The 24,328-nt window shown below is 38.4% G+C and overlaps 1 protein-coding gene across 1 annotated transcript in view; it reads right to left on the bottom strand.

The window, feature by feature from the left end:
• The window catches only part of cpped1 (calcineurin-like phosphoesterase domain containing 1), a 190,865-nt gene that overhangs the window by 128,180 nt on the left and 38,357 nt on the right, over positions 1-24,328 (bottom strand). The window contains exon 2 of the mRNA XM_072560124.1: positions 19,224-19,436. Within this exon, the coding sequence (XP_072416225.1) occupies positions 19,224-19,436 (213 nt within the window). The remainder of the gene's footprint in view (positions 1-19,223; positions 19,437-24,328) is intronic.

The raw sequence follows: 24,328 nt of genomic DNA, 5'->3' as shown, positions 1-24,328 counted from the left end.
TTGTACTGCTTGCAAAACAAAACTTTTCACTGTACTTAGGCACATGTGACTACAATAAATTAAGTCAAAAAATCAAATCATTCTATGGGTAAATAGTCTGAAGGCTTCATTAATCTATTAGTGACCAATATTTATTGACCTCAATTCTATTCTAACCTGTAACCAGAAATTCTTCTCAATGTCAACCCTATCAAACATTTGGAGTTCTTTCATTCTTAAGCCCAAGACAACATCTTCATCTAATACATTTCCCCTGTTTCTAGTGTCAACTTCTTAAAACCAAAATCTTGATAGAGAGAACTTTCTGAAGACGAAAACTATTTTACATAACTTGTTAAACTTTGCAGTAATTAAGCTAAATTTCCACTGCAACAAAACAGAACCCTCCAATTAAAATAAAGATGATATTGACACAAATGTAGCATGACACCAATTATTTCTAAATAGAGAATTTAAACTATCAGCTGCTTTGTTTTGGACTGCGAGACCTTCAGGACCATTGAAAATTAAAAGCTGTTGTTCCATTACTGCAAGTGACAAATTTTATAATGCTGAATAAGCAGGTAATTTTCTTACAGTCATGCCAAATAGAAAAAATACATAAACACCTCTCGCCTTGTATTTAATTGGTGTGGGGGTCATATTTTCCGCAAAGGCAGAAGCTTTTCTTAAAAAAAGTTAACAAATGCTTAATGTTTCTCAGTTTATAATGCACTTTCTATAAGATGAAGCAAATTTACAAAATAATTTGCAGATTTTTTATAGAATATATCATATTTAACATTGAAAAGGTTCAACACAAGAATGCAGATCTCAAAAAGCTGTTGTGATAGAGGGGAGTTAAAAAAAAAGACAGAAAATGCTAGAACTACCGACCAGGTCTGGCAGCATTTAGGTGAGAGAAAAAGAGTTAAGATTTCAGGTTAATGACTTGTTGAAAAGTCATCGAGTCAAAATTTTAAATGCTTTCTCTCTCCAAGTGATGCTGAATCCAATGAGTATTTTCCAACATTACACTAAACATAGAACAGTACAGCCCTTTGACACCATTATCTGTTCATATTTCAATTTCTGCCATACTTAGCATTTTGCTTTTTAAGTTCGGAGTGACTCCAGTGCAATTTATGCTGTATTTCAGAAATCAATGCAATGTGTGCTTTATCAATGCTACAAACACTACAATCCACCACTGATTTGCAGATGAATGCCCATGGGGGTGACAACAACTGAGCAAAATTGTCTTGCTCCATCCATGTTGCTAAGCAATATCAGGGCAGAAATTTCAAAATGACACTCCGATAAACTTTGCATTACATCTCTTCTGCAGTCTCGTTAGTGTGAAATGTAATTCTAGAGATGAACACCTTGCACAATCTAACAGGGTTTACAACATGTATTCTATTGGGAGTTAGATATGCTACTAGAGTAAATGATTGTTCAGCAGTAACATTGGTTCAGAAAGCAGATATTCCAGAGCCGGGGTCTTGCAGATATAGGTCACTGACCTGGCCAAGAATGTCTCTAAAGCCTTTTGAACTTCTGTAAATGGGGAAATTAAATGTGAACACAATACTGTTCATACAAAATTATGTAGCCTATCTAACAAAAATGAAATTGTGGGAACAAAATTCCACATGGGACAATCAAAGGGCAAAAAAAGGGCATCCACACCCAGAACACATTATTCAGTGTTTACATTCAAGGAAAAGGTAAACCTTGTATGCTATAAAAACTCACAGGTGAATCTTGAATGACTGTAGTTTGCAATCCAAAGTTACTATGCTTAACTATCCTAGTTAAATGCTCAATAAGCATTCACATCAGAATAATCAATAAAGCACAAGAAAAATAAAAACATTTTAAACTCCATTTCCCATCAATTTTTAGTGCTATATTTTTGTCCTGAAATTGCACTCTAAGTATAAAAATCATAGCTTAAATTAGTACCAGATGAAATATTTTTTAGAATAGTAAAGACATTTGTTTAAATTGGTGTTGAGAGCCAGCTGTTCATCCCAGATAACAATATCAATCCATAAATGTACATGATGGCAAGAACAGTGACAACTGCAGTATGCCTGACTGACAGTTACAACACTGATGAAACATATGGTTGTGCATCTTTGTGGGAAACTTTCAAATTCATTTTAATTTCTCAAGGGTAACTTAGTGCACAGGGAGTGTTCTCTACGGTGTTTCAACCTGACCCTCTTTTGACCCTTGTTTTGATGTCACATTATGTAATCTGACCATGAAAAATGCACTCTCAGATGTATTTGAAGAACAGGCTGTCCTCTGTTCAATGATTCAATTTCTTCCCAGTGACAGGAACTAACTGTGTAGAAAGAATCTTGGACAGAGTGTGCAAACATGTATTATACAATTGGAAATTTTTAAAATAACTTGGAGCATGGGTTTAAGCCTCAAATATTCACCCTTTTGCTTCATTTTTAATAGGATCTAATTTTTTGAAATTTATTACTTATCACAGGACATTGGATTCATTAGTCATATCTCATGCTTCCATTTGTCTCATTATATTTTTTTCTACGTTTGACTTTATTTCCTGAATGTATGTGGATGATTAAAAGAAGCCAGATCAACAGAAATCCCAGAGAAAGGAAAAGAATAAAAGGTTCATATCTGCAGAGTTTCAGCCACAATCCCAGGGAGCAAGAGAAACCCTGCAGAAATTCCAGACACTAGAGGGATTCCCTGTGTGCTTTTCTCCCAGAGACAGATCCTGGGGTATCTACTGATGCTTCATCCATTCCTGTTTCTCCTGGCATTTTTAAATCAGTGGTGTTTACCATTGCTTTTGATGCCTGGAGCAGGGTGAGGAGGTGGTTCCAAGTCTACCACAGTCTGAGGAAGTAATGAACTTGTCCGATTGATGTCACTCCAAACACTCACCAGCCATCCAACCAACTGAGCTAAATGGTTCTCAAACTAAATGGAAATGGGATCAAAATACTGCATATTTGATTAAATGTGGGGTTGTCAGAGTTTAGGCAACATGCACGTTTAAAACTAAGGTCATGTTCAACTAATCTTGCTTTGAAGAAATAACAAGGTAGTGCAATGGGTGTGCTTTATATGGACCTGCAAAAGGATTTTGATAAAGTACTGAGGCAAAAGTAAAATATCTCGCTACCGCTGAAGTATCACCAGACTCAAAACATTAACTCTGCTTTCTCATCACAGATGCTACTAGATCTGCTGAGCTTCACCAGCAATTTCCACTTTTATCTCTCTCCTTGCTGTTTTCATGGGCTTGAAAATTCCAAAAAAACCCCAAGAAAACTTCAAAGTAAAACTTCTAACAAGGAAAAGATAATTTGCCCATCAGATCAACTAGCGAAGTGAAGATCAATCATCCCTTTAAAGCATATCGTCATTGTTTTACAGTTTCCTTTGATTTTAGCAATCAAACACATCTCAGTGATTGGGACTTTTGATCCATAGAATTTTGTTCTTGGCCAATATTTTTTCCACCTATAACATATGTCAAACTATCTTTTGTCTTAATGGTGAATGAGTATGTGTATTGGATGTTTTTAAACAATTTTATTGAATAGCATTGTAGGTGCAATGGACCCTACTCCTGTAATTTTTTTTGTATTCTTAATGCAAAAGGTATCAAAGAATTGTTGTGGGTCTGAAGTCACATAAAGACTCAACTGGCAAGGAGAGAAAGTTTCCTTCTCAGAAAGGACAATAGTGAATTTAGATTTTTCAAAACACAGTTTGTGGCACAGATGGTTGTAATGTTGCTCTCCAAGTCAATCGCAAATCTGGATGAGCACCAGGCCCTTCCTACGTATAACATCAGCTGCAGTGTCTATCAAGCTTTAGGCAGGCGAATAACACAGCTGGCACCTGGTAGCTGACACAGAAATGGTTCATTTCAAAGGAACTGGCTACGTAGTTAACTAAAGTTTAAAAATTACAACCTGAGAAATGATGCATCTATTGCTCCCTATCAAAGCTGAAAAAGTGAAAACTGCATTTATCTTCAGTGTAGAATCATAGGTGGAATGAACAGTTTAATATTATCCAAATTCTTTTCAAAAAAAACATAGCCATATATAATACTTTATTCCAGTTCCACCCAGCCTAAATTAAAACAGATCTTTCCTCAGAGAATGGAATATCTAAGAATTAAAAAGATTTATTTTTAAGTAATGCACATATTATTTTCTGCAAAAATGACGCAGAGTAGTTCTGCGGAGGTTGCTGGGACAGAATAAGATTCTGGTTCCTTTTTAATATTTCCTCAATGAAGATGAAATGGAAGGAAATTTTCTTTTCTTCCTTTGACCATAGATAGAGTTATTCAAATCAAATTTGAAGGAAGGGAGGGGCTTTAAAATTGTTACTAATAGTTTTGGAAGTTCAAGTCCTCCTCAATGCCAAAACAAATTTTGTATTTCACTGATTCCTCCACATAAGAATCATATATTTGATGTTCAGTATGAGATAAATAATGGAAGCTCGGAAAGATGAGCTTCTCAACATCCAAAAGGAAAGTCTGATTTTCCACCCAAGGTGTTAACGGTAAGAGAGAATCTCATTAGCTAGTGGGAAGGGATCTGCTTGCATGTATTAACATCTCTTTATTACTGGAAATGCCCTCATTTATATGCAATTTGCTATTTTCCCAGACAGTGGAAGGAAATTAGATGACAAAAATTTCTGATGTGCAAGTCTGGGCTAATAGCTCCAGTTCACCATTTCCTTTTCCAGATATCCATAATAGTCAGCACTCCCAGGGAACCACCTGCAACTGCCCTACTATTGATGAAGATTATACAAAAGAAGGAACTTAAAACCTAAATTGCTATTACTAGGGAAACAACCACCATCACTGAGCAAACAGATTAGACGCAGCCATATCTCCACGGCCTGATAGCTTATAGGGTCTTAAAGGCTCGAGGGTCTTAAAAGGAAGTAGGAGTAGAGATCAAAATTCACTGGATTGGAAAGGATTATAAGAATGCTAATGTAGCACTCTTGTTCACAAAAAGAAAGACAGGAGGAAGAAAATAGGAAACTATAGGCCAGTTAGATCAACATCCATCGTTGGGGAAAAACGTCAATAATTGCAATCAGAATCAACTATTAAGTAGTAATGAGATATGTGGAAAATCAAAACTTAGTCCATCAGAGTCGGTGTGACTTTTTGAAGGGTAAATCATGCTTGACTAATTTGCTAGAGTTCTTCAAAGAGGCAGCACGGTGGCTCAGTGGTTAGCACTGATGCCTCACAGCATCAGGGACCCAGGTTCAATCCCACCCTCAGGCGAGTGCCTGTGTCTGTGTGGGTTTTCTCTCACAGTTCAAAAATATGCAGGGTAGGTGGATTGGCCATACTAAACTGCCCGTAGATTAGCAATGAGAAGAGAAGAGTTACAGGAATAGAGTAGAGGGGTGGGTCTGAACGGGAAGCTCTTTGGAGGGTCTCTGTGGACTCAACTGGCCAAATAGCCAGCATCCACACTGTAGGAATCAAATGATTCTATGTAACAAGTACAAGGGATAATGGGGATTTAGCTGTAATATGTTTAGTCTTTCAGAAGGCATTTGATAAATTGCTACACAAATGGTTAATACACAAAGTAAGATCACACAGGATTAAGGGTAATATTAGCTTAGATACAGCACTGACTAACCAACAGAAAGCACAGGGGAGGTTAAATGTGTCATTTTCAGGTTGGAAATCTGTAATTAGTTGGGTTCCACAAGGTTTGGTCCTTGGGCCCCAACTATTTACAATCTAGACTAATGATTTGGATGCAGGGCTAGAATATACTATAGACAAATTTGCAAAATGACACTAACATTGATGGGAAAGTAAGGTACAATGCAGAAATAAGGAATTTACAAATGGTTAGGTGAATGGGCCAAAATTTGAATAAAGTGAGTTATCCATTTTGCTCAAAAGAATAAAAAAGCAACTTATTATTTAAATGGAAAAAAATTTCAAAATGCTTTGAAACTGAGGAATCTAGGTGTTCTCATGCAAGAGTTCCAGAAAGCTCTCATGTAGGTACAGCAGGAAATAGGGAGGGAAAATGGAATCTTGATGTTTATTGCCAACTGAATGGAGTATAAAAGTAGGAAAGTGTTATTACAATTTTATTAGGCATTGGTGAGACTGCATCTAGACAGTTGTACAGTTCTGGTCCTGTTACTGGAGGAAAAATATAACTGCATTGCTAAGTTCAGAGAAGGTTCACTAGCTTAGTTTCAGAGACAAACAGCTCATTTTGTGAAGAGGGATTGAGCAATTTAGGCCTATACTTGTTAGAGTTTAAATAGATGAGTGGAGATTTAATTGAGCAACATAAGACGCTAAAGGGACTTGACAACAGAGGAAGAGTGGACAATCTGGAACAAGCGGTTATATTTTTAGGCTAAGGGATGGCAGACTTAAAACTGATATGAGGAAGAATTACTTCTTTCAAACGATTGTGAATTTGTGGAATTCACTACCTAAAATGTAGTGGACAAGGGGACCACTGAATAAATTTAAGGTGGAGATTGATTTTTAATTAGCAATAGGTTAAAGGGTCATGGGGAGAAGACAGGAAAGTAAAATTGAAGCAGAGATGTATTGTATTAAATAGCAGAGCAGGCACAAAGTGCTGAATTGCCTACTCCTAGTTCTTAAGCTCTTATGTACCAGACATGCACCAGCCTTATCATAGCATCATGACACATGGCTCATCTCTAACTCATTTATAATATGAATTACTTCAAAAGTGAACTTTTGAGCACACTAATATTTTTCATTGCAATTCAGCTGCCAGGCAGTTTTGCACATGGGCACAGGCACACATGCAGAGAAGAGCACATTCCGAGGTCTTCACTTGATTTCTTAGCAATTACTCTCTCTATGCCTACTTGGATGTTATCAACATTGCACAAAAAAGCAAGAGCATTCTCAACTCATTTAGAATTTACAGGCTCGTATCACTTTGATTTTACTTTGCCTTTTGCGCGATACAAAGCTAGGCAATTAGTCTCCAGAATCACACTCCCAGTGCCTTCCAACGTTGTCAGGTCCAGAACTGGATACATTACTGGACAAATCAGTGTTTCATAAAGGTCTATCATAATTTCATAGCATTTGTACTCAATACCTTTACTCAAAAGTCCGTGTTCCTGTATACATTCTTAACTTCTTAACTGCTTTCTCGATGTGTGCATTCTCACAGTTTGCATATATGTACCACCTGTGCTCACCACTCTCCCCTATCCACTATCCCCCTCACAGTTTAAAGGTTTTGTGATATTTATTAATAACTTGCAAATGTCAAGAAAACCAATCACTCTAACATTGTGTTGAACAGGAATTTGAATCTAACGGTGCGATTGGCTGATTATTGGGGTACAAACCAACAAGGAGAAAGTGAGGACTGCAGACGCTGGAGATCAGAGTTGATAGTGTGCTGCTGGAAAAGCACAGCAGGTCAGGCAGCATCCAATGAACAGGAGCATCAATATTTTGGGCATAAGTCCTTCATCAGGAATCATCAGGATGCTGCCTGACCTGCTGATCATTAGGGTGCTGTTAGTAAACATTTTCACAGTAAGCATTCTCTCAAAAGATGACTATGCTCACTATATATTGGAGAGGCAAAGAAAAATAACTAAATATTATAATTCTGTGGGTGAAGAGGAACAAGAGAAGCTCAATATTTATTGGTATAATTAAATTTGGCATGTACTGAATTTTTACATGAATCACATTGAATCATTCTCCCACACTGATGCATTCTGCTTGGTGACCTTAATCCAGGGCATACTCTTCAACCACATTACTGGATGACATCTTCATGAAACAAACAGTATTTAGTTTCTTTTTACTCATGATTTTACAAATGCAAGAAAGAGTGTGTTAATTTATCTTAATACTAGATACACAGGGTCCCATGTGCTTTCACCTTCTTTATCAGTCTCTCACATGGGGCTTTGTCAAAGGCTTTGCTGAAATCCATAGAAACTATATCAACCACACTACCCCCATCTACACACCTGGTCACCTCTCAAAATTCAACCAAATTTGTTCGGTATGACAAAGCCATGCTGCTCAAATCTTGCCTCTCTAAGTGGGGATTAAATTTCTTTTCCAGAATTGTTTCCAATGGTTTCCATTTCACTGATGTGAGACTTACTGGTCTCCAATTCCTTGTTTTATTTTCTACCACCCTTCTTGAAAAATGGAATTGCACTAGCATCCCTCCAGTCCTCTGGCATCTCCCATCTAACCAGGGAGAAAGTAAAAGTTTGGGTCTGAGCCACTATAATTTCCTCCCTTGTTTCCTGCAGCAACCTGGGATACAACTCACATAGACCTAGGGATTTGTCCACTTGTGAATGGTGGGATTCAGACTCAGGTCCCAGAATGTTACCTGGATCTTTGGATTAACAGTCCAGTGACAATACCACCAGGCCATCACCTTCCCTGCCATACCTGTGTGGTTTCAGCATTTTTTCTTGTTTTCATTTCAGATTTCTAGCATTTGTAGTTATTTTGTTTTTGTATTACTTCTTAATTATATTCTTCCAACATTTGTAACACCTGAAGTAATTCTCCAGCGAAGCCCATAGCTGACCCTGTTATTTAATTCCGTAATTGTATGTAACTATTTATTGAAAAAATGCCTAGACATCAAAATTCATTGTTTAGCAATCATCCAACCTCAACTCCTTTTACTGCTAATGCTGTCTTCTGGAACTCAATTTTCCCTTTCAAAGGTTAGCTGTGACTTAATGGATACAACCTCACCTTTGAGTCAGAAAGTCAATTTGATTGAGTGTGGTGTTAAGGAACCCTCACATGACTGCAGTTAATGAAAATCAGGAGGAAAACTCTCCATTGGGTTGAATTAAACGTAATACAAAAGGAAGGTGGTTGTAGATGCTGGAGGTCAATCATCTTAGTCTCAAGGAGTTCCTCAGGGCAGTATTCTTTGCCCAACCATCTTCTACTGCTTCATCAATGATCTTCCCTCCATTATAAAGGTCAGAGGTGGGGTTATTCACTGTTGATTGTGCATTGTTCAGCACTATTCACAACTCAAATACTGAAGTCCTCAGTGTCCAAATGCAGCAAGACTAGGACAATAGTCAGGTTTGGGCTGACAAGTGACAAGAAATATTTGTGCCACACAAGTGGCAGGAATAATCATCTTCAACAAGACAGAATCGAAACATCATACCTTCAAATTACCATCACTACCATTGCTGAAACTCCCATCAATACCCTACGGGTTACCCTTGACCATAAATTAAACTGGACCAACTATTTTGAATACTTGGCTATAAAAGCAGTTCAGAGGCTGGAAATTCTTTGGCAGGAGACTCACTTCTTGACTTCACACAGTCTAAAACCCATCTACAAGACTCAGGGCATGGGTTTGATGGAATACTCTACGCTCACCTGGATGTGCTCTCAGAGCTTGGCACCATCCAGGACAAAGCAGCCTGCTTGACATGCACAGTCACAGCAGTGCGTACCAAAATGCATTTCAACAACTCAAAAATGTTCCCGATACTATAATCCAAACCCATGACCTCTTTCACCTGTAACTACTGGAGTGCTGCAAGGTTCGGTTCTCAGACCTCAACTATTTACAAATCTATATAAATGAGCTGCAAGCAGGGACAGAGCGTAACATAACAGAGTTTCTGAATGTTACCAAAATAGGTGGGTATCCAAACTGTGAAGACGAGATAGAGAGTTTATAGATGCATATTGATAGACTAGGACTTTGAGCCAGAATCTAGAGATGAGGTTTAACTTGGCTTTAAGTGTGAAGTTGCCCATTTTAGCTGGAAAAATTAAAGTGCAAATTATTATTTAAATTGAAAGCAGATTGAAAGTGTGTCAATGCAGAGGGATTTGGGTGTCCTTGTGCATGAATCACAGAAAGTGGGTAAACAAGTGTATCATATAATAAGAAAGGCAAATGGAATCTTGGCATTTATTACAAAAGGACTAAATTATAAAATGTGTTGGTACAGTAATATAAAGCATTGGTGAGACCACACCTGGAGTATTATGCCCAGTCTTGGTCTATTTAGTTGAGGAAGAATGTGATGGCACTGGAGACAGACCAGAGGAGGTTTACCGGATTGATTCCAGGGATGAAAGGGCTGTCACACAAAGGAGCAGTTGAAAAGCTTGGGCCTGTACTTGCTGGAGTTCAGAAGCTGAGGGCGGATCTGATTGAGATATATAAAATGCTGATTTTATGTACAAGGTCTGATTAGGGGGATATTGGATAGATGTTGCCCTGTGGGACAGTCAAGAATAAGAGGTTATATATTTTGAGTGACAGGAGGTAGGTTCAAAACTGAGATGAGAAGAAATTACTTCTCTCAAAGGGTTGTATATCTGGAACTCATTCCCCCAGTGTGTAGTGTAGGACAGTGTCTACTGTCCTCTCAAGTAGAAAAGATAGATTTTGTACCACTACTTTGAAAAGGGGATTTGTCCACAATATCATTGCCAGTTCTCATTCCTCTAATCAACATTACTAATTAAAAAAAACTTCACATTGCTGTTGTGGTACCTTGCTGTGCATAATTTAGTAATTATAATACTGACTTACTCTTTAAAAGTAATCTTCTGTCACTCACTTTGGGACATTCCACAGTAGTGAAAAGCAAGTAGATTTTTTTTTCTCTCGAGGTATAGTTAGTAAGTTTGCAGATGACACCAAAATTGGAGTTGCCATAGACAGTGAAGGAGGTTACCTCAGATTACAACAAGATCTTGATCAAATGGGCCAATGGTGGAGTGGTAGATGGAGTTTAATTTAGATAAATGCGAGGTGCTGCATTTTGGGAAAGCAAATCTTAGCAGGACTTATACACTAATGATAAGGTCAGAGGGAGTGTTGCTGAACAAGAAGACCTTGGAGTACAGGTTCATAGCTCCTTGAAGGTAGAGTTGCAGGTAGATAGGATAGTGAAGTGGGCATTTGGTATGTTTTCCTTTATTGGTCAGAGTATTGAGTACAGGAGTTGGGAGGTCATATTACAGCTGTACAGGACATTGGTTAGGCCACTTTTGGAATATTGTGTGCAATTCTGATCTCCCTTCTATAGGAAGGGTGTTGTGAAACTTGGAAGGGTTCAGAAAAAAAACTTACAAGGATGTTGTCAGGGTTGGTGGATTTGATCTATAGGGAGAGGTTGAACAGGCTGGGGCTATTTTCTGGAGCGTCAGAGGCTGAGGGGTGACCCTTATTGAGGTTTATAAAATCATAAGGGGCTTGGATAGGATAAATAGACAGTCATTTCCCTGGGGTGGGGGAGTCCAGAACTAGAGGGCATAGGTTTAGGGTGATAGGGGAAAGATGTAAAAGAGATCTAAGGGGCAACATTTTCATGCAGAGGGTGGTACATGTATGGAATGAGCTGCCAGAGGAAGTGGTGGAGGCTAGTACAATTGCAACATTTACAAGGCATTTGGATGGGTATTTGAATAGGAAGGGTTTGGAGGGATATGGGCCGGGTGCTGGCAGGTGGGACTAGATTGGGTTGGGATATCTGGTTGGCATGGACGAGTTGGACTGAAGGGTTTGTTTATGTGCTGTATGACTCTATGACTCTGAGCAGTTCTTAACTCTGAAAAGCCCATGTTAACCAAAGAGTTAAATGCTGCTCCCTAGCTGGATTAAAAAAATAAATCTGCTACTTCTCTCCATGAAGGCAGGATACAAGTCTAGGCTTATTAGCCGGGGGCAGTCCCCCCCAACTATTACCGAACCACCTTTCTTGCTTTTTGCTGTTAGTTCTTTTTGCAGTTTCCACACGCTAAATATACCACCTTACAACGTTTTGATTTCTATGACTTTACAGAATCGATTATCGAGTCTCCTGATAATCTCCTCTCCTAATTCTTTCTTTCTCATCTCTAAAACCATGCTGGTATTCCCAATTATTAGTTTCTGAAATAGCTTTTCTTCCTGCTCTTATTGTTTTAAGTGATGTCCTGTACAATGGGTCAGAAAAAAGTACAAGAAGCTCAAGGACCTTTTGTCACGAACATCATGCCAAATCTTTCAACAGCCTCTGCTGCTTCCCTCCCTGTCCCTAGACCATCACTGGGTCATATGTCCTGAGGTGCTCTCCTAGCTCTGGACTCAATTCTATTTTACTTCTCGGCAAAAGTGAGGACTGCAGATGCTGGAAAGCAGAGTTTAGATCAGAGTGGTGCTGGGAAAGCACAGCAGGTCAGGCATCATCTGAGCAGCAGGAAAATCGATGTTTTGGGAAAAAGCCCTTCATCTTTTACTTCTGTCCTATCTCCAGCATGCCCTCGGCAGGGTGATCTTGTTCACTGGTCAGGCTACACTGCCATTCTTACTGAGTCAGCTCCTTAGGTACAGTCCAACTCTCCTACATATCTGCTATTAGTGCACTCCTAATCAATAAATTAGATATGTGTCCCACTATCAAGATAGCTATCATGAGATTACTAATAACATCGCATATGACTATGATAAAAGGTAAATGATCACTCTTTGCCTTTCCCAACCTGGTAAAGTGTTCTCCTTCAAAACTTCTCTACTTTAGCCCAGCTGATGGTATTGCACTCATCTGGTCTTATTATCAATCTAAACACAGGAGAATTACCTGAATTCACTCCATTTCCAAATCCTATATTGCTGTCTTTGGTGTCCCCCAAAAATCCATCCTGAGTTCTCTTATTTCCCATTTGCATACTTTTGCTTGGAGATATTATTTGAAAGCAGCATCAGGTCCTACATGGATACTGAGATCTCCCAACTTTACCCCACCTCTATCATCATTCTCAACCACTGTACTGACTCATGACTAACACATCTAGCATTGGATGTGCTGAAATTTAATTCAACCAAATATTTGGAACACATGAGACTATTTTATTTAGTCTTACTCCCAAAGTTCTTACCTTAATCATCGACTCCATTCCTTTCCATAGCACCTATTTGAGGTCAGTGGTACTTCTTTTTGCAAAGCAGTGTTTTAAAACCTAAATATGGTTCACAAGCAAAGCCAGTCTGAAAGGGTTAAATTTCTTCTTTCAGCCAACTGTAAAACCATTCCACATAGTTAATCCCAACCAAATATTCTAGTGGGTACCTACATCACCATTTGCAAATCATGCTGGAGAAACCAAATAATGGCTGTCATTACGTAAGTACAATTTCACAAAATACACTAAGAGATGTTGATGTTTTTTGGAGGTTGGACCTAGGACCAACTTTTAGGAAGGAATTTGGCATGGTACACCTGAGCTGAATGTCTCAAATATGGATAGTCATGCCCCAATAGAATAAAAAAGGGTTCTGTTCCTCATTAACTTTATCATGAGTAAACAATGTATAAATTTTAAATACCACTTTTTGCAAGGTCATTAGATGGAGAGGGAATCATCTTGAGTTACATATTGATTGCAAACTCATTCAAGAATGAGAGAGAACAGTAATCTACTGCTTCTGACCAGCATATTGTTTCTTTCTTAAACCTATCTGAAAGCTTCAGTGGAAAGCAATGCTGTGTAACTGAATTATATATTTCCTTCAGCTGCCTATTGTGTTCTGGGATAGTAATTACTTAGATGCTTATAATAACACTTAAGGCAAGGATAAGTAAATATTCAAGCTTGTTCCAGCCATAATGAAATAGAGTAGCTGCAGTAAGGACTGCTTATGCTCATCAAAAGGGGTTGAGTGTGATTGATTTGGCAAACAGGAGTTTCTAAGTTGTACAATTGATCATGCTTTCCTTTCTCACTCAAGCCTAACCAACCCACAGTCATTATTATTCATCCAGCAGCTGTGAAAGTATTTTTGTAGGGCATGTAACTGCAACAGTAACACAAATTAACAGATAAAAAATAACTATGCTCCGAGCACAAGTAATTGCCACCTGCACCATCTTTTACACACCATGTAGAATGTGACAGGATGGGTTGAGAGATAATGCTGCAATGATCTTTTCACTCTCCCTCACACACGCTCAAAACATAAAATGTTGAATGGTCGCTTGTATAACCAATCGAGGCACATGAAGAGCAGCAGAGCAATAGGATTTGTCACAGGTGGTGAGAGCACAGCTCCATTAAGTTGTGAAATGATAAAATTGTCTATTTACAATTAATTGTGGAAAGAGATACCATAATGGATCTAACAGAAAACAAAAATAATTTGAGTTATTCATATACAAAAGTAAAATGCGCACAGGTTGCTAATGCCCTCCATTTGGTGAAAAACAATTCAATACACATGAATATGGCTATCCCCAGGTATTCAAAAGATTAACATCTTCTGTCAGTTGCACCACAGTACTTCACTCACAACTACTATCAGTATAGCTAACGTACAAACTCAGACAGCTCTCTCCCGTCCAGCAGCTGTGAAAATATTTTTGTAGGGCACACAAGTGCAGCAGTAACACAGATTAACAGATAAAAAATAACAATGTCCTGAGCACAGGTAATAATAGTCACCTGCACCATCTTTTACAATTCTATGTTGAATGTGACAGCCTAGATTGGCAGATAAATGGGCTAGCTCTCTAAAGGAACAAGAGACTGGTAATTTAGTTTCTCTTCTGACAGTTGGGGTTGCAATACAGCTGGCAGCAAAATCAAATCAGGAGTAACCCTTTCCCAGTGAATCACATTGAAAGCAAAGTCAGCTCATATTGTGGGAGGTTTGGTATAAAGCCAAGTTTATTCTTCCAAACAAATAATTACTCAACAAGTTGCCAAATTGTTTTAAGGAACCACAATAGGAATTACACAGACAAATTAATAGAGACTTTAAAGTTGTTTTGATTTTACTAAAACAGAATATTTGAGGTATTATGTAAATGACCCCCAACAAATTCAGAATATAAAGTGTTAAATCCCAGTTAACTGTGACTGACTTGTGGAAGAGGTGAATAATTTTGATTTAAATAACTTTTCTCAGAGTTTGAGCTTTGTAGACAAGGTATCATATTGCCTAATATTGTTGCACTTTGTACCTTTGTGATCAGCTGTGTTATGGACAGTTGTCTCTTCATTCAAACAGTTGAACATCAGTTACTTATATCCTCACCATCACAAAGATGGCCTGCTTCCATTTCTGTATAATCATCAGCAAATCTTTATAGCATCACCCATGTTGCACTTGCCTCAAACCATCATTTACCAGCAAGTCAACCTTTAGTCACCCGAAGATTCAACTATTCTAATATGGTCCTAGCAAGGCCCCCCCATCTTCACCCTCAACCACCTTCAGATCTTTAGAACATTACTGTTGATGTCCCATCCCATATTAAATTTAAGCTTATCTATCACCATGCATTCACTAATCTATTCTGGCTTCCATTCCGCCACACCTCAAATTCAAATTTCTCATCATCATGATCAAGTTCTTTCTTCACCTATCCCAATCTCTGTAACCTTCCCCAAGCTTAAACCTCTGTGCTCCTCTGCACTGATTTCTTGCGCATTTGACTCCAACACTGGCAGCAGTGCCTTCTACCATCCAGGGCTGAAGATAGGAAATTTCCTTCCTAGCACACACTCTCTCAATTTCTTCTTTGTAGACCATCCTTGAAACCCAACTCAATTATTGTGATGATAAGAACGTAAGACATAGGAGCAGAAATTAAGCCATTCAGCCCATCGAGTCAGCTCTGCCATTACCCACTTTCTCCCTGTAACCCTCAATCCTCAAGAATCTATGTATCTCAGTGTTAAATATATTCAATGACCTGGTCTCCACAGGCTTCAGTACAAATTCCACTGATTCACCACTCTCTGCCTGAAGAAGTTTCTCCTTATCTCTGTTCTGAAAGGTCTTCCTTTTACTCTAAGGCTGTGCCCTCAGGTCCTAGTCTCTCCTACCCATGGAAACATCTTCCCAACATCTACTCTGTCCAGGCCATTAGTATGTCTCAAAAAGATCCCCCCTCATTCTTCTAAACTCCATCAAATATAGACCCAGCGTCCTCATTTGTTAAGCTTTTCATTCCTGGGACAAATCCATGAACCTTCACTGAGCATGTTCCAGGGCCAATACATCGTTCTGGAGATACAGGACGCGAAGCTGTGTGTAATATTCCAAATGTGGTCTGACCTGAGCTTTATGAAGCCTCAGAAGTACATCCCTGCTTTTATATTCAAGTCCTCTCAAAATAAATGCCATCATTGCATTTGCCTTCCTAACTACTGAGTCAACCTGTAAGTTTACCTTGAGAATATCCTGGAATAAAACTCCCAAGTCTCTTTGCACTTCCGACTTCTGCATTTTCTCCCCATTTAGAAATTAGTCCACGCCTCTATTCTTCCTACCAAAGTACATGCCCTCACACTTTCCCACATTGTACTCCATCTGCCACTTGTCTGCCCACTCTCCTAACCTGTCCAAACCCTTCTGCAGCCTCTCTGCATGCTCAGTGCCACCTGTCCCTCTATCTACTTTTGTCTCATTTGCAAACATAGCTAGAATGCCCTCAGTTCTTTCATCTAGATTGTTAATGTATAAAGTGAAAAGTTGTGGCCCCAACACGGAGCCTTGCAGAATACTTTCTGGAACACTTGTCACCATTTACCATCCTGAGAGGGACCCTTTTATCCCCACTCTCTGCTTTCTGCCAGACTGCCAAGCTTCTAGCCATGCCAGCACATGGCCTTGACAAGGTGCCGCACAGGAGTAAGATAAGGGCCCCATGTTGTCAGGGCATTCTTAAAGTCCAGATAGATAACATCCATTGGCTCTCTTTGGTCTACCCTACTTGTTACTTCCTCAAAGAAGTCCAGCAGATTTGTCAGGCATGATCTCCCTTTGATGAAACCATGCTGACTTTGCCCTATTTTATCATACACTCCCAAGTATTCAGAAATCTCATCTTTCACAATAGATTCCAGGAACTTACCCACGAACGAGGTTAGGCTGATTGGCCTGTAATTTTCCTTCTCTTGCCTTACTCCCTTTTTAAACGGGGTGTCACATTAGCAATTTTCTAGACCTCTGGGACCCTCCCTGATTCTAGCGATTCCTGAAAGATCACTACTAATGCCTCCACAATCGCTTAACCAATATCCCTTAGAACTCTGGGCGTAGTCCATCAGGTCCAGGTGATTTATCCACATTCAGGCCATTCAGTTTTTCTAGCACTCTACGATCATTCCTGCTGATTGCTTATTTGAATCAGCTATCAATTTTTTTTCTGATTACATATGCATTTCAGTTTCTATAACACAATTTGTTACTTCATTTATAAAACTGACGTAAGTTTGATGTGTTCTTCATAAGATCAAGTTCAAAATTACACATCTCCAATGAAATCTAAGTAGAAGTCAACCTATCAGTTGCTGATCTTTCCTATTACACGGGGAAAAGATTGGTGTTGAAAATACAAGCGTCATTTTAGTGGAGACAGCACAATAGAAAACGCTGTAATCTAATATTTCCTTTAGTAGGTGTGGTGAATATCTACTTTCTGATCAGTGTATTTCAACTAAACTTTAATTCCTAAGACTAAAAACTTTATTTTAACAGTACAAATGGGATAAATGCAAATAAAGCATGTTGAAATCTATATACTGAAAAGGTTAGGTCATGGTTCTTTAACAGGTTACCCATGTTTGAGTAGAAGACATGGGGTCCTAAAGATGGGCTTGTAGAGCTAAAGTGGTGGATCTACAACACTCGTAATGATGACAGTTCACGGATTGTTTTGGGAGTTGAAGCCAAAATTAGTTGAAAGCATTCAATGAACTCAGGCTGTAAAAACCATTACAACAGAAAGACGTTTGCTGAAAGAAGTTAGGTGCAGTTACAATTTTAGCTGGGATGGTACTGAAGCAAAGATGCAGCTTCAATAATGTTGCTGCTAGCAGACTCCAGGCAGTTAAGGCAGGTGAGGTCTCTGGAAACCATTGACAGTTCAGTGCTGTTGAGTGTGGGGATGAATTAAATCCACAATCAGCTTGTGCAGAGAAACACTTGAACTCAGAAATCCTAGGGACAGTGTCTGCTCAGTGAAATTAGTAGTCAATGAAAAGAACTGAATTTATGAACATGAATAGATGCTGACTGCAGTTGGGGAATCCAGTGGAAACACAATGCCAGAGAAAGAGAGTGAACTACCTGAAAGTGAGCAGTAATTGAGACACAATCCGTTACAGAGCAGCAGTTGAGAATGTTTAAAGGCTAGATTTTCATGCATGAAGAATTGAAACTCCTTGTACAGGAGACAAAGTTTTAATGAGATTTGATGACTCTCAGTGTCACTAACATCTGGGGATTTGCCAAGAAATCTGTGAAACCTGTCTTGACTGCATTTACTCTTTAACGTGCCCTTTGGAGTGTTCAAACACAACATGGCTTTTATTTACAGACTTACATAAATTTGGTGGTCATGTCAGGGATCGTAAAAACAGTCATTTGCAATGTTAAAATTAATAACAGCAGCATTTAGTCAAAAAATGTTACCTGGCATTTAAACTAGCTATTCAATCTTTTCAGGACTAAACAGTCTCTTTTGTTATCTGACTTTTATACGAAATCATACATTTAGTTCTTCCTTAACAGAAACTGATTTCCATACATGAACAAAGCCTCACCAATGATAAGGCCATAGCAGGTATGTGCAAGGAGCTTCAGTTGATTAACTTTATGTATTCTGTCTGATGACAGTCCAGCTAAAAAATATTTCCCTCTAATGGGATGCCAAGGATTAACTCGGCAGAAGAGAGAAGTAAAGAATGACCCATATTCTATCGCCCTGGTAAACTGCAGCATTAATACCCAGTATCACAGCAGCATGCTAATAGTTTCAGGTGGGGAGGGGGTTGCTTGCAGGGTGGATTTCTGCTTGCTCACCACAGCTTTGGTGCAAGAGCTGCAGAGAGCAGAAAACAATGACTTTCCATATTGTTCTGAAGGTATTCATAGCTCTTTGGTTGTAATTACGGTAGGCATTTCACTCTTTATCTAGAGGTTTGTTAAGCATTGCATTCTACAAACACAATAACAGATATTTGAAGATTTACAAACACAATAACAGATATTTGAAGATTCAATAGGGAATTTCTGTATCTCTGCACAGTGTATTTTGGAAACAGACTGGAAAACATTTAATGCATTTTTCAAAGTGGTGTAAATATACTGCTGTTGTCAGATATCATGGCATTTTCAGCAAGTTCTGTTGACAGTGATTACCTGGCATTGCATGAATAAGATCTCCACATAGTACAAAGAACTTGGGTTTCAAGGTTAACTTGTTGATAGCCTGCACTGCTTGCTCCGTGAGCTTGATTTCTTCCTGCCATTCATCACCGCTATTATCGTGATCTCCAACCTTCCACGCTTTCATAAGGCCAAATTGTGGATCAGCTCCTTGTATGAAGTAGAAAGGTCCTTTCCAATCTTTCTCTAGGGAACAGTTAAAAAAAATTGTATTCAGACTTGACACCTGCTTACAGATACAATATATATAATAAGTTGTTCCCTTCCATATGGCTACACCAGCTGCTATATTCCAACTGAAACATAGAGGGAAAGGTGTAGAGGTGAGCACAGTTCAGAAGGAAGACAGATAGAGCATAGAGATTTACAGCATGGAAACAGACTCTTCGGTCAAACCCAGATGGAGCAATTGAGAGGAAAACATAGACTACTGCCGATTATTTTGTCCAATGAATGAAGCAGTCATTTTAATGCAGCTCCCTGGTATCGCCATTTTCTCTTCATGAAGTAGCCTTCTCTTCAAAGAACTCAAAGTCTTAATTGAAAATACAAAAAAAAAGTTCATCACTGGATTGATTTCTATGCTCATCAAGGTAGAGATATCAGTGTGAGGAAATGGAATACTACATTACGTTGTTCAGGTATCAGAATGAAGCATTCCAAAAATTCACGCAGTAATAGTGTGAGGAGCTCACTGATTTTTTTTCTCTGACAAGGTTAACAAACAGCTCTGTTGCTTTAGCCCTTTTTCGTCCCTTCTTTGGCCAATTTTCCCATAAAGTACGTGGACCTGAACTTGAGGTAAGCTCTGTAATATGTAAAACAACAGGCGGATAAACAACATTTGCAATGCAAGATTGGAGGTCATTCCTCATGGAGGCCCAAGCAATGAACAATTCATAAGAGAAGTCAAGATTTTTAGACCTTGGTACTGGCCATCTTTTTTTGGTATCTGTTGAGGCTGCAAGAAAGACTTGCCACACAAGAACATCTCAACATAAGTATAAGCACAATGGGGGAAATCGGTCAGACAGAGCAGATGGTTGAGGAAAGATTGCCTTTGCCTCAGCCATCAGGTATCAAAAGGTTGAGAATGACTTTTTTTCCATTCAGTAAAGACCCAATGGAGTAGTCTAGTGATTAAGCATTCTTATATTTATTCACTGGCATCCAAATATAAGCTGTATTAATTACATCAGATGTTTCTGATCCTTCACAGTGTTCTGTATTGTTTTGTCAAATGTGGTAAAAACTGTTCACAAATCTAACCAAATGACGCCTCGCATAGTGTCAATAGAATAACACAGTAAGAAAGCTACATTTTACACCCTAAGTTCTAACACAATGCTCTATTTGTAAATTAACGGGTGTCATTTGCCGTTTAAAAAAAATAAAGCGTTTAATGGAGCAATTATCATCACTGAACTCAAAGGCATCTGTAGCAAATTTGAATTGTTATACGTCTACCAACTGCATGCATGTCTCTACAAGCTAACACCACCCTGCTATCTTCCCTCCGCATCACCCCATTCACTTCTGTCTAGTTTATGGCCTGTGCACTTGTCAAAAGTCAATGATATCCTTTCTGACGACAATCATTATACGAGTACAAGTGTGGTCAGCTTCCATTGTTAACGTCAATTTGTTCAAAGCTTCATTGTCTGCATCATATACCATAATTTAGCTCTGCTCATCATTACTCCTTGTTCATTTCCATTTGCTTCCCATCAATCAACACAATTAATTCAAAATCTTCATGCTTGTTTACAACTCCCTCCAAAATGTCCCAGTTTGTTCCTAGTTCTTTCAACATTAATCAAATATTCAGTTTTCTCACTCCATGTGACAGAGCTGTGAGACACAGAAAATTCTGTTGATAGGCCACTGACCTGAAACATTAACCTTGTTTCTCTGTCACAGGTACTGCCCAAATTGCTGAGCATATTTTGCTTTCATATCACAATTCTAGCATCTGCAGTATTCATATCCATTAATCTCTTAGATATTTCAAGTTCTCCCTACCTGGAGTTCTATGAAGAAATGAAAGATAATTGAGATTGACAGTATCAGTTCCATGGCACATGATGCAAGATGGAAAATTAATAACCAACGGTCTGACCAATAATCTGAGGGCTGAGAACAAGAGAAATGGGCTTGTGGAATCCCACTGCATAATGTACAATGATGACAAATTTTGTTTGCAAGATCTCAACATTAGCAATTGTATACACGTGAGTGTTGAGCAAAACAGTAACAGCAGGAGAGAATAGTTTGAGAAAGTATATTAGTGCAAATTAATGACCGAAACACAAAATGTAGGAGATTTGATCAGCAGGTTTATAAAAGGTCACAAAAATTTCTGGAATGGTAAATATCTGAGAAAAGCTGTAGAATACAGGGAGATAGATGATGGTCTGGTCAGATGGCCAGAACAGTGACAATTGGAGTTTAATCCTGTTAAACATGAAATAATGAATTTTGGGACAATGAATAAGGCAAGGGAGTATACAATGAGTGGTAGGGCCCTGGAAAGTACGGAGGATTAGAGGGACCTTGGTATGTATGCCCACGGATCCTTGAAGGCAACTGGGCAGGTCAATAGAGTCATTAAAAGACGTATGGGATAACTGCCTATATTAACTGAGGTACTGAAAGCATGAACAGTGAAGTTATAACAGGACTGCAGAAGATATTAGTTGGGCCACAGCTGGATACATTTCTGAGTGGCCACAAAATGTGAAATATAGGATTACACTAAGGTGGGTACAGATAAGAATCAACCAGGATGTTGTCCGGGCTGGATGATTTCAGCTATGAAGAAAGATAGGAAAACAACCCCAGCCTTCAGGCAGAGAAGGCCAAGGGAAGACCTAATTGAGGTTAACAAAATTATGATGGGTATGAATAGGATAGATAGGATGAACTATTCCTCTTAGTGGGGAGGTGAATAACCAAGAGACATAGAGTTAAGGCAAGGGGCAGCATGTTTAGAGGGGATTTACGGAAAAATGCTTTTACTCAAAAGGTAGTGCATATCTGAATGCATTGCCTTAAACAGTGGTAAAGAACCATCACAATATTTAAGTCGTTATCAAATTAATACTTGAAATGCCAAAGATAGAAGGCTATGGACCACGTACTGGGAAACACATAGATGCTTGACAACCAGTGCAGTCACAGTGGTCCAAAAGAACCACTTCCACGCTATATTATATGACTCTAGCACCGATGCTTGGTGTGCCATGAGTGGTAGCATGAATGTCAAGGGGCAAGAAGGCACAAGTGAGAACAGGACAATTGGAAAGAGGGAGCCTGGAGAGAAAAAAAAGACTCCTGCTTCCAGGGAAGACACGCTGGTGAGTCATGATAGTAAGAAACCGGCCATGTTGCCAGGTTGAGGTAATTATGGGAGCAGTAGGAGCATAAATGCAAATCCATCTCTTTCTTCTCTCACAGTAGATTTCAAAAGTGAAGAGAGTGTGTCAGGAAGTTCAAATGAAAAGATACAGAAGCCATAGGGAGTGGTTGGTATATCTCTGTTTGTGACAGAATTATTCCAAGGGTAAGTAGAGTTTGAGTTTGCCACAAATTAATAGAAGATGGCTGGTCAAGAGATGTATATTACTTAGTTTCGCAGAAGACATATTCAAGTTCAGCATTTTAAGCTTTTACAGATATATAGGTGAATGCGTTGATGAACACCTTTTAAAAAGCATGTGATGAATAAACAATAAAAATAATTTAAAATGTTAGAGAAAGAAATAAAGATGATGAAATATTCTATGAATTATGGATAAAGGTTTTTGCTGTTACTAATTTCCTGTGACATCTTAAAAAGTGTTTTTTTATTCATGCGTTTTATGATCTTGATATAAACAGTGAATCGTAGAAACCTTTCTTAATTATGGTTAGTGCACTACTGAGACCATAGAAATGTCATCGTTGAAATGACTAGAGTTTTTTTTTAAATAACTGATTATAAAATTAGATTCACATTCTGGTGTTTTTCCTGCTTAATATTATGGGTCACAGTGTTATCCATGGCTGACAACTCCCCCAAGAGTTTAAAAATCGATGGATTTGTTCATACAAATTGTACATGGTTTTTAAGTTGTCTCCTTTAATTATCCATATGCCCAATCAAAATTTTGTTCAATGCTCTTCAACTGAGCACAGCATTTTCCTTAAAACCCTTTAGTCAATTCACAATCTTAATCCTCGTTCCTTCAATGCATGTTCCTCAATCTGAAAGGCCAGCAATGTTTCTCAGAAATTAAGTTGAAGTGTAAATGCTAAATGCAACAATGTCCAGCCTTCCAATGGCAAACACTAAACCTTATATAATCCATTTCACAACGCAGTGATCCACATAATGAATTCAATAGTAAATTATTAAAAAAAACTCAAAAACCATTTCTTCAACAGCTTGCATTTATAGAGTACCTCCAGCATATAAAGAAAGTGGTCTAATTAGAGACTGAAGGGAAGAAATTCAACAAGGTGACCTATTTCTTTTTATTGTGTTGATTGCAAACATTAAGTGGTTGTTTTAGTGTCCAGTATGCTTTATTAAGTATGCATTTCAGATATAATGCTCATTAGAATGATAAAAAGGAGTTCCATGTGATTACTGAAAATTATTAACCACAATTCTTTTCCCAACAAGACACTGGTTAAGTGTTTGATAATCAATCAGAATAGTGAATTCTGAACATTTAAAGGATGGCATTACAATGGTCCAGGTGGTGGACTAACCATAGTGAGGGGAAGAACTTGGTGTTGATATACCTCCAGTATATCCAGAGAGAAAAAATATTGATGCAAACAGGATGTTGTGGTGGACTGTCAATAAAAAGCATCTAGTTGTACAGATGTTAAAAGTAAAAGGTTTAATGCAATATGGAACACTTCATGTGGGGCAAGAAGCAGCTTGCACTTAAATTTTTATGAACACTCTGTTAATCGCAGATAAACAGTGTGTGCCACTAAGGATACTTCACTTTTTTTTACAATAATTTTTCTTGAATGAAGTAAACTGATTCACATTCTTCCACATCCACATGGGAATCTGTTCCACA

The sequence above is a fragment of the Chiloscyllium punctatum genome, chromosome 40 (genome assembly GCF_047496795.1).
Source record: "Chiloscyllium punctatum isolate Juve2018m chromosome 40, sChiPun1.3, whole genome shotgun sequence".
In the NCBI taxonomy this organism is placed as follows: Eukaryota; Metazoa; Chordata; class Chondrichthyes; order Orectolobiformes; family Hemiscylliidae; genus Chiloscyllium; species Chiloscyllium punctatum.
The sequence above is the reverse complement of the archived record's forward strand: the minus strand, read 5'-3'. Positions and strand labels throughout refer to the sequence as shown.